Source organism: Gasterosteus aculeatus, chromosome 13, assembly GCF_964276395.1.
Source record: "Gasterosteus aculeatus chromosome 13, fGasAcu3.hap1.1, whole genome shotgun sequence".
Lineage (NCBI taxonomy): Eukaryota > Metazoa > Chordata > Actinopteri > Perciformes > Gasterosteidae > Gasterosteus > Gasterosteus aculeatus.
In genome coordinates, this window is record NC_135701.1 from 13,445,824 (window position 1) to 13,461,846 (window position 16,023).

At 43.3% G+C, this 16,023-nt stretch overlaps 2 protein-coding genes across 2 annotated transcripts; one reads left to right on the forward strand and one right to left on the reverse strand.

The window, feature by feature from the left end:
- The first annotated feature begins 3,840 nt into the window (after nucleotides 1-3,840).
- Nucleotides 3,841-9,018, forward strand: fam219ab (family with sequence similarity 219 member Ab). Its single transcript, XM_040195414.2, has 6 exons — nucleotides 3,841-4,219; nucleotides 5,225-5,324; nucleotides 6,655-6,763; nucleotides 6,855-6,935; nucleotides 7,042-7,096; nucleotides 7,263-9,018. The coding sequence occupies exons 1-6, from the start codon at nucleotides 4,142-4,144 to the stop codon at nucleotides 7,419-7,421; spliced, it is 582 nt and encodes a 193-aa protein (XP_040051348.1). The 5' UTR covers nucleotides 3,841-4,141; the 3' UTR covers nucleotides 7,422-9,018.
- A 94-nt stretch (nucleotides 9,019-9,112) lies between these two features.
- Nucleotides 9,113-13,846, reverse strand: klf9 (Kruppel like factor 9). The gene is made up of 2 exons (XM_040194831.2): nucleotides 11,994-13,846; nucleotides 9,113-11,082 (listed from the first exon to the last, which is right to left on the reverse strand). The coding sequence occupies exons 1-2, from the start codon at nucleotides 12,391-12,393 to the stop codon at nucleotides 10,802-10,804; spliced, it is 681 nt and encodes a 226-aa protein (XP_040050765.2). The 5' UTR covers nucleotides 12,394-13,846; the 3' UTR covers nucleotides 9,113-10,801.
- Between the last annotated feature and the right edge of the window lie 2,177 nt (nucleotides 13,847-16,023).

Genomic DNA, 16,023 nt, shown 5'->3' on the forward strand with positions numbered 1-16,023 from the left:
GAAAGCAGATCATAAAGCGATCATGTGTGATGCCAGCGAGAGAACACAATCGAATAAGCATCCATCTCGTCGTCCACTTCCATGGACTCCTCCACCGCAGGTGTAATGTGCAGACGTGGCACCTGAACTGAACAGCCGTTACCATTCCTCAATTTCAGGGAATGCTTCACACGGCTCCAAAGCAATATCCCAGATGTTCCAACGCAGTACAACAAATAACTAACTAATGAGGGGCCAGTATTCTGCAGCTCTATCGGCACGGCTGGAGGGGTTGCGTAACCCACATCAGCAAAGGTCGAGTCATGAGCAGTATTTGAGTTTGTGCGTGTGTCAGTGATATAACGTAATTACTGAGGGACCAAATGTCAGGCTCTGTTTTGGACACAACATGCCCAGAAATGATCTGGGTTCTTTTGCAATTCATATCTTATGTAATCTATAATTGTATTTAGAAGATGTAAATAGAACATGTTCTATTTGTGTGTGTGTGTTTGTTTGTGTGTTACAACGTCTTTAAAGGATCCAATTTTAGTCTCTGTTTTAGACACCAAATGCCAGCAAATTGTGTGTTTTTTTGCATGTGTTCTTTTTTTTGTCTTTCAATTTTGTGTAATCCATAATTTTACTCAGCCGCTCCAAATAAAACATTTTGTGTGTGTGTGTGTGTGTGTGTGTGTGTGTGTGTGTGTGTGTGTGTGTGTGTGTGTGTGGGAGGGGGTGGGGGGGGGGGGGTTGAAAGAGACATAAAGTCACAGAACTGTTGCTTTGAGGCTGTATGTGATATGAAGTATTAAGTAATTGCAAATGCGATGGAAGCATCAATGAATAATTAATGAGAACATTCTAATCATACTTAATAAGATCTTCATCGGGACTCCCACAGAGTCATGAACACTAAACACAATTACATGCACAGAGGATCAGTCATTTAATCGAGTTTGGCAACAATGCAGCTCTAAAATCATAATTGTCCAGTGAATGACTTTATGAATGTTTATTCCATCAACAGAGGTTAAATCAGCAAAAAACGTGAGAAAACACTACGACCTACTTGATCACACCTCATTGACATGCATCCTCCGACCATCTTGTGTGCCCGTTCTCTTTTAGAATCGGACCGCCACCTGCTGGTTAAACCTTTAAAGTGGGCCGCCTCGAGCTGTAGCCGCCTGCTGTTGGCTGAAAGCTGCCAGTTTACCCTGTCGCTTATTGTGCAGCAGAGCATGCGTGCTATTGCTGCACTCTGCTGGCATTTCCAGGTACGGACAATGTGCAATCAGATCTGTTAGTGGTTATAAGTCACAAGTTTCTGGATGTTCTCCCCCCAAAGGCCATTATGAGCACCATGTTATGTTGTTTCCCACCAAACGTACAATAAATGTCCTCCAAGGTGGTTCCTTTTTGTTCTCTTAATAAATACCTAGTATGTAACATGTTTATCTTTTGTGTTTTTGTAATGTAAGCCTCCATAGTGGTGCGAAAACAACTTTCTGCATGTGTATTTATTGTTCTTGATAATACGCAGCATATTATCAAGTACCCTACTTTGCTTGTATAAATGTTCTATAAATGTTCTCGGCCACTATACTGTTCATGGGTTTCATGGCTGTGCTGCAGTTTAAGAAATGGTGACTGAGGCATATAATTGTTCAGTCGGAAACCAAAGACATTCAACTTCAATAATTAACTTTAATTTAGAATGAATTGCTCACAGAACACTGCTGATTTGACCTACATTGACTATTACAGACCACAGGCTCAATTCCTGAGGTTTTTCATTAGACGTGTTTGGTCCCTGGTGCTATAATTAATTGGTTCCAAGTCGTTTTTTTGATTGAGTAATTTATTCTGTTTTGATTTAAATCCTTGAATGAAGGTGATTGTTAATTGACTTTCCAAATGATGGGTTGTTAGGCTGTGTGCCTATGATATTTCCAGTGTTTTTGTAGCAAATAAATGTCATGGGGTTCACTGGTCCGCAGGGTTCCGACAACAATATGAACTGAAGCCCGTTTTAAAGAAGATTAATCTTGCTATTAAGCATATAAATATGAAAATAGCTAATCTTTTGATCCCGTAGCCTTCCATTCTTTACCTCAGACGTGCAAAAGAGAAACAAAAATGGGGGGAAAGGGAGAAATAAAAAGTGTAAGTGGCATCGCATAAGCCAATATGAACAAATATTTAAAAATGTAAATAAACAAATCAACATCATCAACAGAACATGAAGAGCTTAGTCATTAAATTGTGAGATATCTACTGCCCCTCGTTCCTCAGGGAGCGGCAGTGAGTCACTCTGGCTCCAAACCCGCATGAACCAGAAAATTAGGCTAAATATTGCTCTGCAAACTAGCACAGCCTACGTGGAGCTTTACCCACCAAGTTGAAATGTAAACTTATTACATGTTTGCACAGCTGAACTAGCACAATAATGGGTGAAATCGTGTTGGATTAAATGTTGCCTTTGCCTAAAGTGTTGCAGGGCCGCCCAACTGGTGGAGACGCCGGGGAAGAGCCAGCAGCATCGTGTCTCCCAGCTGGGCCGGGAACGCCTCAAGATGAATGACCTAGAAATGTCATGTTGGTCGTGGTGCTGGACCCGAGAGCAGAACGCAGAGCAGAAAAGGTTTCGACAGCCTTTATTATAAAGAGCCAGGAGGTGAATAGTGGTGAGCTGGCTGGAGGAATGGTCGGCAGGCTGGAGCAGGCTCAGTCCACAACGCCGGTGCGGGGAATCCAGAGGGGCCGAGGACCTGAGGCAGACAAAAAAACGGTAACAAACTGTTCAAGGATTGCTGAGGGTTTTTGCCGTAGCATTAGTTCCGGGTTTGGGAACTGACGATCTGGCAAGGAATGAGTGGGAGGCGGGAGAATATGAAGCCCGGAGCTTGATTGGTGAATGCCTTACAGCCATGCCAGTCAATTAGCCCAGACCAAGACGAGAAAAGTGAGAGGGAAGTTTGGGTCAGCCTGCCTGGCCTGCTGCCACCGCAAAACCGACCTCTATGGATGGAATAGAGCGATTGTTTAATGGACAACCATAAAAATATATGTCGCAAGATGTATTGTAATGAGGGCAAAAAAACATCTACTCAAAACGTCTGGTACAACTTTTAAAACGTTTTCAACATGTGCCATTCTCATTAATCAGACCTATAGACAGCAACATCTGTGATGACAAAAAAAGATTTGCCATTCTTCATCTGCCCCATCAGCATGGTTCAACTCAGGGGAAAGCCCTCAAAAAACAGATCAACCAACAAGCTTCATCATTTGTTGAGGAAGGACCAGTCGTTTTCTCACCGTCTTCTGCCCACGGTGATTGAAGAAAAAAAACACACACATGCCTAACGCAAACCATAGGCTGGCACCACGTTATTGAGGTATTTGGACACCTTCTGCACATTCTTGCTCTGCTGTGAGTTAGTTTTTTAGTTTTTTTCCCCTTTCTTTTAAAAACTTAAGACTATCAATTTTGCTTGTATGAACTCACAATATTTTTGGAGCATCTGGTCAAATCTTACACATTTTAAATAAAACAAAAGTATTATTCAGAATTGGGCCATTCTACTTAATAACTAATTATTTGATTGTAATTGTTGATTCAGTAATCTGTAAAGCATTATTGTATAACGGTGGTGGTGTGTGAATTCCCCCCATTGGCTCACAAAATATCTTAATAAATTATGATTAATTTGTTAATTACACTGTGTATCAATTAACATTTACAAAGTACTTGTCTAACTTAAATAAATAATTATTATTAGATAAATAAGTGTTAATAAATGAAATACAATACCTGCCTCGTGTATATGTGAATAAACGTAACGGTATTTGAGCAGATCCACTTTCCACTGCTGCCGTCTCCCTCGGAACCGCTGAGGTCTTCTTTCGGGGGCCGCTTCTGGTAACACCCTACACCCGGAAGTGGGTGGCGTAGTCCCCGTCACCCAAACCGGTCACACCACCATCGACGTAGACCGACTGCCTGCTGGGATGTAGCTCGCCACCGGGGAACCAAAACAGACTGTGACCAATCGGGCGATCACCGAACTCACACAATCTCGGCGAGGACTCGTCGAAACGACCAGTCGACGACACCTCGTTTAGGAGGAGAAGGAAAGGGGGAGACGGAAGGAAAATGATGGAAGAAATAGACAGATTTCAAGTGCCGAGCGCCGTGCAGGAGGCGGAGATGCAGGCGGAGATGCAGCCGCTGGTAAGTTGTATCGGAGACCATCGCTCAACGCTCGGGTCTCGTATGCTAACGTAATGTCACTGTTATTCTGGGATGTTCCGGGTATGAGGCCTTCCGTTCATAATGTTTATTTTTTAGGGGGGGTGGGGGTCCCGACAGATCCATCACCCGCCACGCGCAACACCCCGAGTGTTTTTTCTTCTTACCCGACTACATCAAAACGTGAAAGATGCTCGTGTAACGTGTCAGAGGACCGCGGATGTGCTTAAGGACACGCGTGTGCGTGTGTGTTTCACTGTAGTGGCGGCAGCGTCCAGTCTGCTGCGTAGTCGGCTGCCTCCGTCATGTCTGGTGAAAACAACCCATCCCACCGCCGCGGCTCCAGCATCAGCACCAATGCCGCAGACTGCGTCGCTCTGACGCAAAAAAGCCCGCGTGTCGCCCCCAACGCAATTTCTGAGTTGTGTCGTAAATGCAAATACGTGCTCGCGTTGAAACGTTACGGGGATGTGGTTTTGATTCGAAATCGGGTGTCAGTGATGTGGCGGTGTGGGTGCGCTCGTTTGGCCACAGCGGAGCGCTGGGTTACTGCAGCGGCGGCTGCAGGGCGGCCTCTTATTGAGCCAGACTGGTCCCAAAGTGGTCTGACCTGCAGTGTCCAGACCCCTCTCCTCCACTTCCCCCTAGGTCATGCTCTTTATTTTTAGTCCTTACCCTTTGTTTTGTTTTAAATGGGGGGTGGAATTTAGTTAGTCTTCTAAATGGTCCTAAATCAAGGCTCCCTTCAAGTTCAGTATTTTACATTCACATAAAATGAGTATTACAAATGTGAGTGTGATATCTATTTTAAACGTTTTTAATATCTACAGTTGAAGTTAGCTAAACCTAGTTTGTCTTAGGCTAACAGTATTCTTGAGAAGCTCTTTTTTTCACTTTGTCGGCTGTATTATATGCATGAATGATTCATCACTGGATCATTATTGCACACGTCTGCTCTGTCCACGCCCTTGTCTGGTTGGCCTCCAGGACCCGGCCTCTTCCACAGCCTCCGAGGCCGACTCGGACACCAGGGAGGTGGAACCTGTCACCATCAACTACAAGCCCTCACCTCTGCAGAGGAAAATAGGTGGGTACAATATTTAGTGTCTGTTTGTGGAAAATCCTCTATCCTGTAATCAAGAGCATGTCTTAAGTCCCTGGAACAAATAGCATACGTTTAATAACTGCAGCTTGCAAAGGTTTGGCATCTCCTTTCAGTTATTTTGCCTGATAAATAACGCTCAGTAAACAATGAATACGTTTGCACTGTTCATAATCAATAAATATTCAAATGTTTTGACTCTCAAATATTTAAAGGTTTGTAGTGTGGGGAGATACCGAAGGCAACATTTTTTAGGTATTTGCGCCAGTTTGATTCTCTACAGTTTAGAAAGCCGCAGTCCTTCATTGCTGTTTTCAGCACTTTGGACAGAGTCCAGTAGGGCGCCAGTGCCTCCTCTTAACTCCTACTATAAGACTTTAGAGTGTAAGGATTACACATACTTGAACCCAAAAGCACAACTCGGAAAGAGAAATGCAATAAAAGTCTTCGACTTGTATTGTCCACAATATCAGTGCGACAGGCAAACAAATCCAAAAAGGGGGCACGGAAAAAATCCCAGGTGGAGGGTCAGAACAGGCAGATCAGGGCCAAAGATCAAGATACACCGGCGGGCTTGGCAGTAACACACAAGACAGTCTGGCAAAGTGCTCGGACCTAAATCGTGAGGGATTAATGGGGGAATGGGCTGCAGGTGGGAAGCGCATGAGGACCAGGTGAAGGGAATGAGAGATGATCTCGTGTTGAGGACAAGATCTGGAATGACAGGAAAGTTCATTGACAAGCAGCCAGGCAGGAGAAAAACTAATAAGATGGAAACCCTGGCATACACGTGGAGTACGCCAGCCCCCTAATAGCTCCATCATTTATTTCTTTACATGTTGAAAGTGAGTACACAATCATGGGCACAGACTTGGCTGTGTATTATTTTGCTTAAACTCACCTGGTGTTTGGAGTATTTTTTTTTAACTCAAAGCGTAATTCCATTAACTGCCATTAACTGGTGGCACAATATTATAACATGTACTGTCTTCATATCACGTCCTGTACTGTGCTGCAAAGCCTATAGCTGGTCATCATGTTCAGGGAGAAGAAATTTCAAAGTAGAGATGAATTCAAGCCAATTATGTTTCCTGATGGTCAAACCTTTTGATGAATGTATGTTGAAATTATACAGATTTATTCTTTTAATACCGTTTGTCTATATGACAGACTGTCATAGAGTTATTCAATGCCTTCAAGTAGGTTTACAACCAGTTGATATGAACATTCGCTCAAACCAAATTCAGCCTTATTTTGTTTGTTTTCATTTGGAGAGTTAAACTGAGACTGCGTGTCTATTTGTTTCCTTGTGCAGAGAAACAGAGAGAGCTGGCTAGGAAGGGATCATTGAAGAACAGCAACGCTGTCGGTAGTCCAGTCAACCAGCAGCCCAAGAAGAACAACAACGTCATGGCCCGAACACGGTGAGAAGTGGTTGCTTTGTCTGTTTGTGTGGAGAGCATGAGGTGGTAGCTGGTGTCGTAATGTATCCTCTCTGCCCCCCCCCCCCGGTAGGTTGGTGGTGCCAAACAAAGGCTATTCTTCGTTAGACCAGAGCCCGGATGAGAAGCCCTTGGTGGCCCTTGACACAGACAGGTAAACACACACACACACATGCACAAACACACACATTAACACACTTGCGGTCACATTCACGCCATGAACACGGGGATTCTAAGCTAATTTACGCCGTTTGTTTCAGTGATGACGATTTCGACATGTCTAGATACTCGTCGTCGGGGTACTCATCTGCTGAGGTGAGACACGTGAAATATCTGTTTTTATGCCTCATATTCATTCGCTTTCTCTTTTCTTATATTTGAAGTCACAAGCACGAGCAAAGTACGCTGTGCGACGCGGCGCTGGTCCACTTCCCTGTGGTTGCTGGAACCCATCGACTTCCTTTTGTCTTCCCCTTTTCAGCAAATCAATCAGGATCTGAACATACAGCTGCTGAAAGACGGTTACCGCCTGGATGAGATCCCGGACGACGAGGACCTGGATCTGATCCCGCCCAAATCGGTCAACCCCACCTGCATGTGCTGCCAGGCAACCTCCTCCACCACCTGTCAAATACAGTAACCGCTCCACTCTCACCTTCTGCCTCTGCCCCTTTCCACGCGAAATATCCTTCTTCATCTGCTGTGAGTTTACTTTGCCGCCACAGTGGTGACATCGAAGCATTGGTAGAGTATTGTAATGCCAGTTATGTGCTATGGTGGCAGTGAGAAATAATCAAATTAACAAATAGAGTATTTGGTTTCAAATCTGGGAGATAGGCCACATTTGAAAATCTTAAATATGTATTTAAAATATGTTTTAAAATAAGTGAAAGTGGTTGTTTCCTCCTATGGTAGGACGTGCACTTGTGTTTGAGAGCTCTTCTTCTGGTGATGGTGATGTAACACACTGATATTAGAGGGCATGATACCGAAGGTCAATTGATGCTATGAAGTGAACTCCATTTCCCTGAAGAATAAGAACCATCATAAATGCTCATTCAACTGTTCTGCTCACCTGACTGAATTCTGGGTTGCATTGTTTTTCTGTTGTTTTAAATGCTCATCGTTTTAGGCTTGAAGGACAAGTATGATTGTGTGTGTGGATGTGGGTGTTTGTATCTCCATAGAGAGGATATCTGATACCATATTCATTGTACTGCAGAGGGGCGATGAGCTGCACTGACTATGTCGTTGCATCCATTCAGCCCACCCTCAATACTTTGGCTTTCTCTCCGATTCAGAGTTTCGGGACGAATGTATCAACACGAGTGGCTCTGAAAACAAATATTGCACGAGGAACACTGGACGGAGCAATAGAAAGGAAAATAATACTGAACTGATTTTTTCTTTTGTGCAGTCACTAGCGTGACTTGCATAGTTTTGAATTTTGCACTGTTGTATTTTTTGGGCCTGTATCTGTTTACTCTTTCCTGCACAGCAATGACAGTGTCTTATCCGCTATGAATTGTGTGTCAAAAAAAGAGAAGGTTATGAAATGTTGCAACAACCCTCAACCCTCATCAAGGCCAAAGGGACAGTGGGGACCTCAAGATACATTTTTCCGCACATTTGGCTGTGATTACACACAAACACACACACACACACACACACACACACACACACACACACACACACACAAAATCTGGATCGACGGACCTTCTTTCCTTCTCATTTCTGTGTTGACTCATCAAGCAAGCACACGTTCAGACAATAGAAAGATTACACTTTCTCATCTTGCACACATGCATATGCATGCATACAGACACACAAAACCCACATGAATAGTGAGATGCCATCTTTTAATCTCCTCTGACTAATGGGTTGGAAATAGTTTTGTAACTGTAAAAATCAAGGATTCTTGGCTTTGAACACTAATATCTTTCCTTTACGACAGATCCCTCCTTAAACCAGCTGATCATTTGCATTTAGATTATGCCTTAAGTACAGAGACATTTGAAATATGTGTATTATTGCCATGTTGATCATTTAGTTTACTTGAAGAGCGTTTGCTGTCTATGAAGTTTTGATTTTTTAAATTATTACGTAGACAAGAAGTATACTTGTTTTTTCTTTGTTTTTTTCAAATGAATTTCTTGTAATGTAAACACTTCCATTACAGTATTTAACAATGTTATTAAGTGCGGTGTATGAAAACCAATAAACACAAAGCTAATGGAGCCGTCTAGTTCTAATTTACTAAGTTGATACACCCTTTTTTTGCAATATTTCATCAACATTGAAGTATTTAACAAATAGGAGACGGAAATAATGTTTAGAAAGAAAAAATATTTTAATATTAAAACATTTGAGCAGTAGTCATTACACAGCTATGTCTATTGCAAAAACATTGGGTCTGTGTAGACAGTCCCTGATTACAGTGCAGTAGCATCAGGAGTGAAGACTCAACCTGAAAGGCACCAACATCGAATCACAGACGTTATTCTGCCATAAAAGAAATAAAGCATTTAATTTCATAAATGTATGTAGTTTGTGTCTTACAAGCTTGTCTGGAGATTTTTTCTGAATTATTTGGCAAGTATAAAAAAAAGAAAATTAAGTAAAGTATTTTTGTAGCTCCTATAGTGGATGACTACCTTTCACACTTTTAGTAATATTTAGAATTACTAAATCTTAGTAATATGAGATTGACAAACAAATAAAAAATACTTTTTACCACACAAATACATTCAAACATGCTACATGGAATTAATGAGTCACCATCGAACTTATCAAGAGCCTGCCTTTAAATACTAGGACGTAAAATTAAACGTAAAAAATAAACTTGTTTTTTTCTATTTGTTGTGCTTCCACTAGTTCACCACTAGGGGGTGTATTACCATCTAAAATGACCATGCATCACAATATTCCCTGATAAAATGCACTCCGGATACAGAGTAAATAAAGATAAGATTCAATGAACAGCAACTGGCACTGTTGGCATAAAAGACAGGCATTGATATTCAACGTATTATTGAATATCAACGTAAAGAATCTGTCGATGTTCATTCAGGTCGTATTTCCAAAGGTTGAAAATGAAGGGAGTTCCTCTCTGCTGCAAAATTCTTCAAAAAGGCACAGACCTCCTCGTTAACAGTTTACAAACTTTAACTTAACATGACTTTCCATGGTCTTAACATTAAATAGTTTTCCAATGCTAGTAAAGGGTTATCTTTCAACGGTTTTACCCTTTTTTTACCCCTTTTGTTTACCACTGCACTATCAACATAATTGACATGAGGTTTGCTTATGATCAATTATTTTAATCTATATCATAATGGGAAACTATGTCAATGCAGAAAACAACTGCATGAACTATACCTACATCGTATAATCGAAGTCCATAGCTAAAATGTACAAAGTTAAATACCCAAGCTCTGTTATTCTCTATAATATAAATTTGTCTTATAACTCTCAGTTGAACTACAGTACATCATCCATCTGAAAGTTAATCTGTTTTATCTATTTACATGATAACTTCCTGTACGTTTGCTTTGTCCTGGAGTGGCGAGTAACCTTTTGTAGTATGAGTATATATATATATATGAAATAATATTTACTAAGCAATGTTTTTTTCTGTCTTGTTGTCTTCACCGGCAAATTAAGTCAGTGATGAAAAGTGACCTCACATGCTGTTAATTCTTCCCCTGGATATAAAGCGCACTATACTAGGTAGAATGATCACCAAATGGAAGGCAACTAGAGCCTGTGTGTCAGACAAAGAAGACCCCTAATAAATGCCGATCATGTCAGGGAAAAAGAAACTTCTATCCGGATTACTGTCAGGTTCAAATATATATTTCTGTGTGCTGTTGCACATTGTTACATGCGTTAGAAAGTCCTTTGAAATAGGGGTCTGGCTGGTTGGTTGGTTGAGTTGATGCAGGTGCAGACACCTCAGTTGCAGAGCTGTCTCTACGTTTATGCACATCCTGTGTCTATAGCCGTGTGCGTAGACGTGTCTCACACCCCGACGGGACTTTGGTCTCCAGAGTCAGATGAGGACAGGGACACGGAGCAGCGGCATCGTTTGGCCCCGCTGGCGCCCTGCAGCATGCTGGGATGGAAGCCTGCGTGTCGCCGGGCATGTTTGGTCAGGTGGTCGCTCCTGATGAAGCACTTTTCACACATCGGACAGTTGAAGCGCTTCTCGCCGGTGTGCGTGCGGTAGTGGCGCGTGAGCTCGTCTGATCTGGAGAACTTCTTGCCGCAGGCTTGCCAGGTACACTCGAAGGGGCGCTCGCCTGGGGAAACACACACATGAGTTTTGCATTATCACCGTCATCCGCGTATATTACCCAATTTGAAACTTGTGGTTTTCTGAGATTGGCTTTTCTTCTTCACCCACAAAGGCCAAACAAATCAAAATAAATGTGTTTCTTGTTAATGTGTTTACACGTGTTAAAAGCAGGTTATCAGAGACCTCAAATGGAGGCAAATTGTTTTGACCTTAATACCTCAATTACATCATTTCAAAAGCATTAAAATGTAATACAAAATGTCGGAAGCAAAACGAGAGGAGGAACTATAAAGTGTTTTCCTTTCAATTTGGGGCCTGAACAAACTATTTTTTCTTAGAAACATTGAACTCAGCACAAATATTGATTTAGAAAAGATGAGTCACTACAAGAGCCTCGTGAGTTACTTAAAGAAACACTGTGCCCCCTCCAACATGTGCTTCTTAGGACCACATGTCTACAGTTGTTTACAACCCAACATGAGGGGGGCGGAGAAGGATGACGTATGCGGAAATGTCGCCGCAGGGAGGTTTGTGTCCGGACGGGAACATGAGGAGGCGTCAGTGTCGCAGTGACCTGCATGTGACGAGCCGAGATGGAACACCGTTATGCGCGGCTGTTACAACGCCACGCTCACATTACAATACACGCACATCCACACGGGCACTATTTAGAAAACCACTACGGCGTACCAGCGCCATTTACGGTGCATCACAATTATAGGCGGCGACACGTGGTGTTCCCGGATCACATTCACGTGCACCCTCTACCAAAGCAGACCCCCCCCCCGTCTTGCTCTTCTGTTCCTGCAAACTTGCCACGCTATGAATAGCGAATAGAGATGAACCGACGACGCCAACAAAATGAAAAGGGGAACGATGACAGTGAAGTGACGCAGACCCCCCCCCCTCGCTTACCGGTGTGGACCCTCAGGTGGGCTTTGAGGTGGGACGACTTGCCGTACATCTTCCCGCAGCCGGCGAAAGGACAGCAGTGTCTCTTCTCGGGAAACTCCCCTCTCGGCGCCGCCTTCTTGCTCCGGGACCGTTTGGGCGCCGCCGAGCCGCGGCTGTCCCCGGCGTTGGACCGGCACCCCGCCGCCCGCTCCACCTTCTTCTCCAGCGCCCCCGCGTCGCTGCCCGCCAGGCATATGCTTTCCGCGGGGCTCGCGGCGTGAGGGTTGCACTTGTTCAAGTCCAATAAAATCATCGCCACCATCATTAAAGTCCGGTTCTCCTGGTTCTCTTTCAGCGTGTCCTCTGCGCGCCCCGGTGGTCGGCTGAGGTCGCGCTCTGCAGAGACGTCCACCTCTGACATCACGACGGCAGGTCCGGGTGGAGGAATTAAAAAACACACCCGAAGTCGCTTTATGCAGGAGCTGTGCGGGCTATTCAGACACACTCAGACATCGTGGGTGTTACTAGTTAATCAGACCGCAGTCACCCAAGGGTGCATGTGGCTAAGCATCCACACGTGTCGTCTTCCATGTGACTAATCCGCAAAGGCAGCGGGGTTTTTTTCTGTTGAGGTTGCAGGGCGGATAACTGAAACAGCCCTACGGCAAAGACATCCGTCTGGATATCCTTCTCAATGCCGCTTCATCCAGATCCTTTTTTTCCAAAACGCCGGATCAATGAAATAAACCGTTAATCGGCCGCGTTACGGAGAGCTGCGGTCGTTCCGTCCTTCAGCGCGCCCCCAACACAAGCGTCAAGTTGTCCTGTTTTACTGTGGGACGCAATTCTCTCAACTCCGAGAAACAATTTCGCGGAATCCCACGGTGTCATCGGAGTGCGCGGCTGCGATTGGCTGAGAGGGAGCGTGACTCGGGACGCGGAGTTGTCCAATCACGGGAGTGACTGCCGAAAGGAGGGCGGGGTCGGATTGAAGGTGCGTTTAGGTGCCGCAGGTTACTGGCACATATGGTCGGCCATTCTCCAAAGAAAAATGTGAAGTCTCAGCTAAAAGGCCTGGGAAAAAACCGTTAAACCAAAACAAATATGACATATATCTAGACTTTTCATTTAGAATTTGTAAAAACGTTGACAGTCATTTTGTTTAAATAGTTGAAACTGTTTTGAGTAGCAGATTATGTGTAATATTTACTGTGCACGTCTTGTCCTATTCATTACCCCATAGCAACTCAAACATATATGTTTAAAAACTCCTCTCAGGCCTCTCTGTGTTACTTCCAATACAGCTCATATGTGAGACTTGCTGTGAACAAACAACAACAAAATCAACATCACAAAGGTTAAGGTGAGGACAAAACGTGACAGTGGCACGCCCATATTGTATATTGTATTTTATCAAGTATGCAGCTGTCATACTTGTAATGCTGCTCCCTGGGGGATGAAGCAATAGATTCATATTTATTATGATGCAACAAGATTGTGATAATTGGCTCAAAATTAACCTACATTGTATCTGAGAAAACGTTTGTCAGCTTTTCTTAGTACCGGGTGGTGGTTGGTGTCGTTTGATGTCCCGCCTACAGCTGCAAAGATTATTGTTATGCCGTTATCAATCAGTGAAGGTCAAACGCCATGTAAGCATTTTAGATAACAGTCATGCAGTAGTGCAGCTGTTGTACAAGTAGGTCTATTCTTAAAACATTGTATTGATTCTACAAATTTATATTGATTTAATTATTGATTTCTGACTTATCTGTAACACTTGTGTGAATCCGGATATATAGTTTGATCATCATAAAATTCCAAGGTCCATTGTTAGATTAACTCAGGCTCCTGTGTAGCAAAATAAATCTGTATAAGTTGATCACACTTGTCTATTTGTGGAAAAAAAGCATGTGGTTAACAAATGATCATGCAACATATTAGGTCAGTATTTAGGTGTGTCTTCATGAGAGTTATTTTTCCATTTTTTGGGATGTAATCCGACTCAGCTACTGTGACCCATCATTTTATAACTGTGGACAACTGTCTAACGTTGTGTCCCAGTTACACAACCATGATCTGATCCTAAATTAGTGCAGTCCTTAGCTGCCCTCAAAGCTTTACACTTGAACTGTTCAATGGCTTGACCTCACTTGGCACATTGTTTGTTTATGATGTCAGTGTGTAAGATGTTTTTGTCTTTCTTACAAGTGATACAAATAACACATGTGAGAACATGTTACAGAAACACAGACACAAATGCAATGTCGAAGTGAATAAGTTGTCTAACCTGGCAACAGCTGGCATTGTAATGAATGCAATCCTTTCATTTCTCTCACAGAGACATTGCTAATTTGTTTTTGTGTAAAGTTTCTCATGTCAAACTGTCAACTTAGTGTATGAAATAAGAGTAAATCAAAAATATATGTGCAGAAATGTGTAGTTCAGATACCTGCCTGACACAATGTAACATTTTCATCCTTATGGGCCTTTGTTAAGGCATTATGTTAAATATCAACAGTCACGGAACAGATGATTATACAAGGACATAATACTGACCGTTGCTCTACCCAGTGCACACTAAAGGCCATCAGGTTTCATAAGCATAATAGATTATGTAGCGCTTGAGAACACGGCTCAGGCCGCTGGGTCACGGGTCACAGTCTGCACTTTCCTCTGTTCCTCAGCACATCCACCCTACACTCGCAGTGGATGTCTGTTTCTTTCTACGTTTGTACGGCTGCATGTGGCTACACTCTGCATCCAGCACACTGGGTGGTTCATTCATGAGTAAAGTTGGCACACTTCCTGTGAACAGTTCCTTCTGGGGCTTTCTCTCCCAGAACGGAGGGGCTCTGACTAAGTATGACTGACGTGTTTTCCTCGACTTCTGTCCTCGTATGTCGGTGCCCCCGTGCCTCCCTCAAAGATAGATCCGGATGTTTGCTGATGTGGCCACGGCACTGCTGCCGCAACATTTCCCAACAGGCAGACAAGAGGCGACATCTCTCTTTAAACAACTGTCAAAACAGGCCGTCCTTTTCAGCCGAGGCCAAGTCACGTCTCCGTTGCAGCATTGCCCCATATACACTATGTTATCGTGATCTCTCGATTCACATTATGTCCAACGTTGGGACGGTGTGCGAAACAACATGAACAGAAGGAAAACGTTGAAGAAGAACGCAGGAGTAATAACAAAAGGTCCCCCTTTTGTTTTTTCTGAGCACCGGGGACACAGCAGGAACGCCCCGTAACGGAGACCCGCCTCCGCGCGGCTCGATTCGTCGGTAGAACATTCACATTTCCTGGAAGAAAAAAGCAACTTGGCCGTCCGGCCTGCAGCCGCCCTCCGAGAGCAGAGCTGTAAACAGTTCTGTAGAAGAGGAGGCCGCTTCCCTCCCCCTGAGTGGGGGTGGGGGGTTTAGGGTTCAACAGGGCACCTCGTTTGTGGGTCATGTTGTTATGTAGACATGATACGGGGATCGTGTCGAAGCTGCACTCCTTCTTTTTTTTTTTGTTCTCTTTTTTTTTTTTGTTCTCTTTGCGCGCGTGTGATGTAACAGGGAGGAGGGGGAGGAAGAGGAGGAGGAGGAGGGGGGCGTGTGCGCTATCTGAGTACAGAATGTTCCCTTCCACGTGTGGAGTGTGAAGCAAGTCTGAAGCACCCTCAGTGACCTGCTCCATTATATTTATATCGGCCCCGCGCGCACCAGACGTAGCCCTAGTTTCATTTCCTCCTATACATATATACAATCCTATGTATAATATATACATTTAGATATAAATATATATTTTTGTAAAGTTTAAATTTTTTTATTTTTTTTTCAAAAGCCAAGACTCAAATTCTCCATTATTGAATATAATTCATCAAGGCATAGTACTCACAGTAAATACATCTTCACATACATGGCACAAAGGTAACTCAAGAGGTATAAGATAATATACAATAACAAAATATTAGAGTAGAGAATCAATAATGTCAAAGCGAATGTAATAAATAATAACATAGCAATAAGACCATATAAGACATGATAGACTAATCACTGTCACA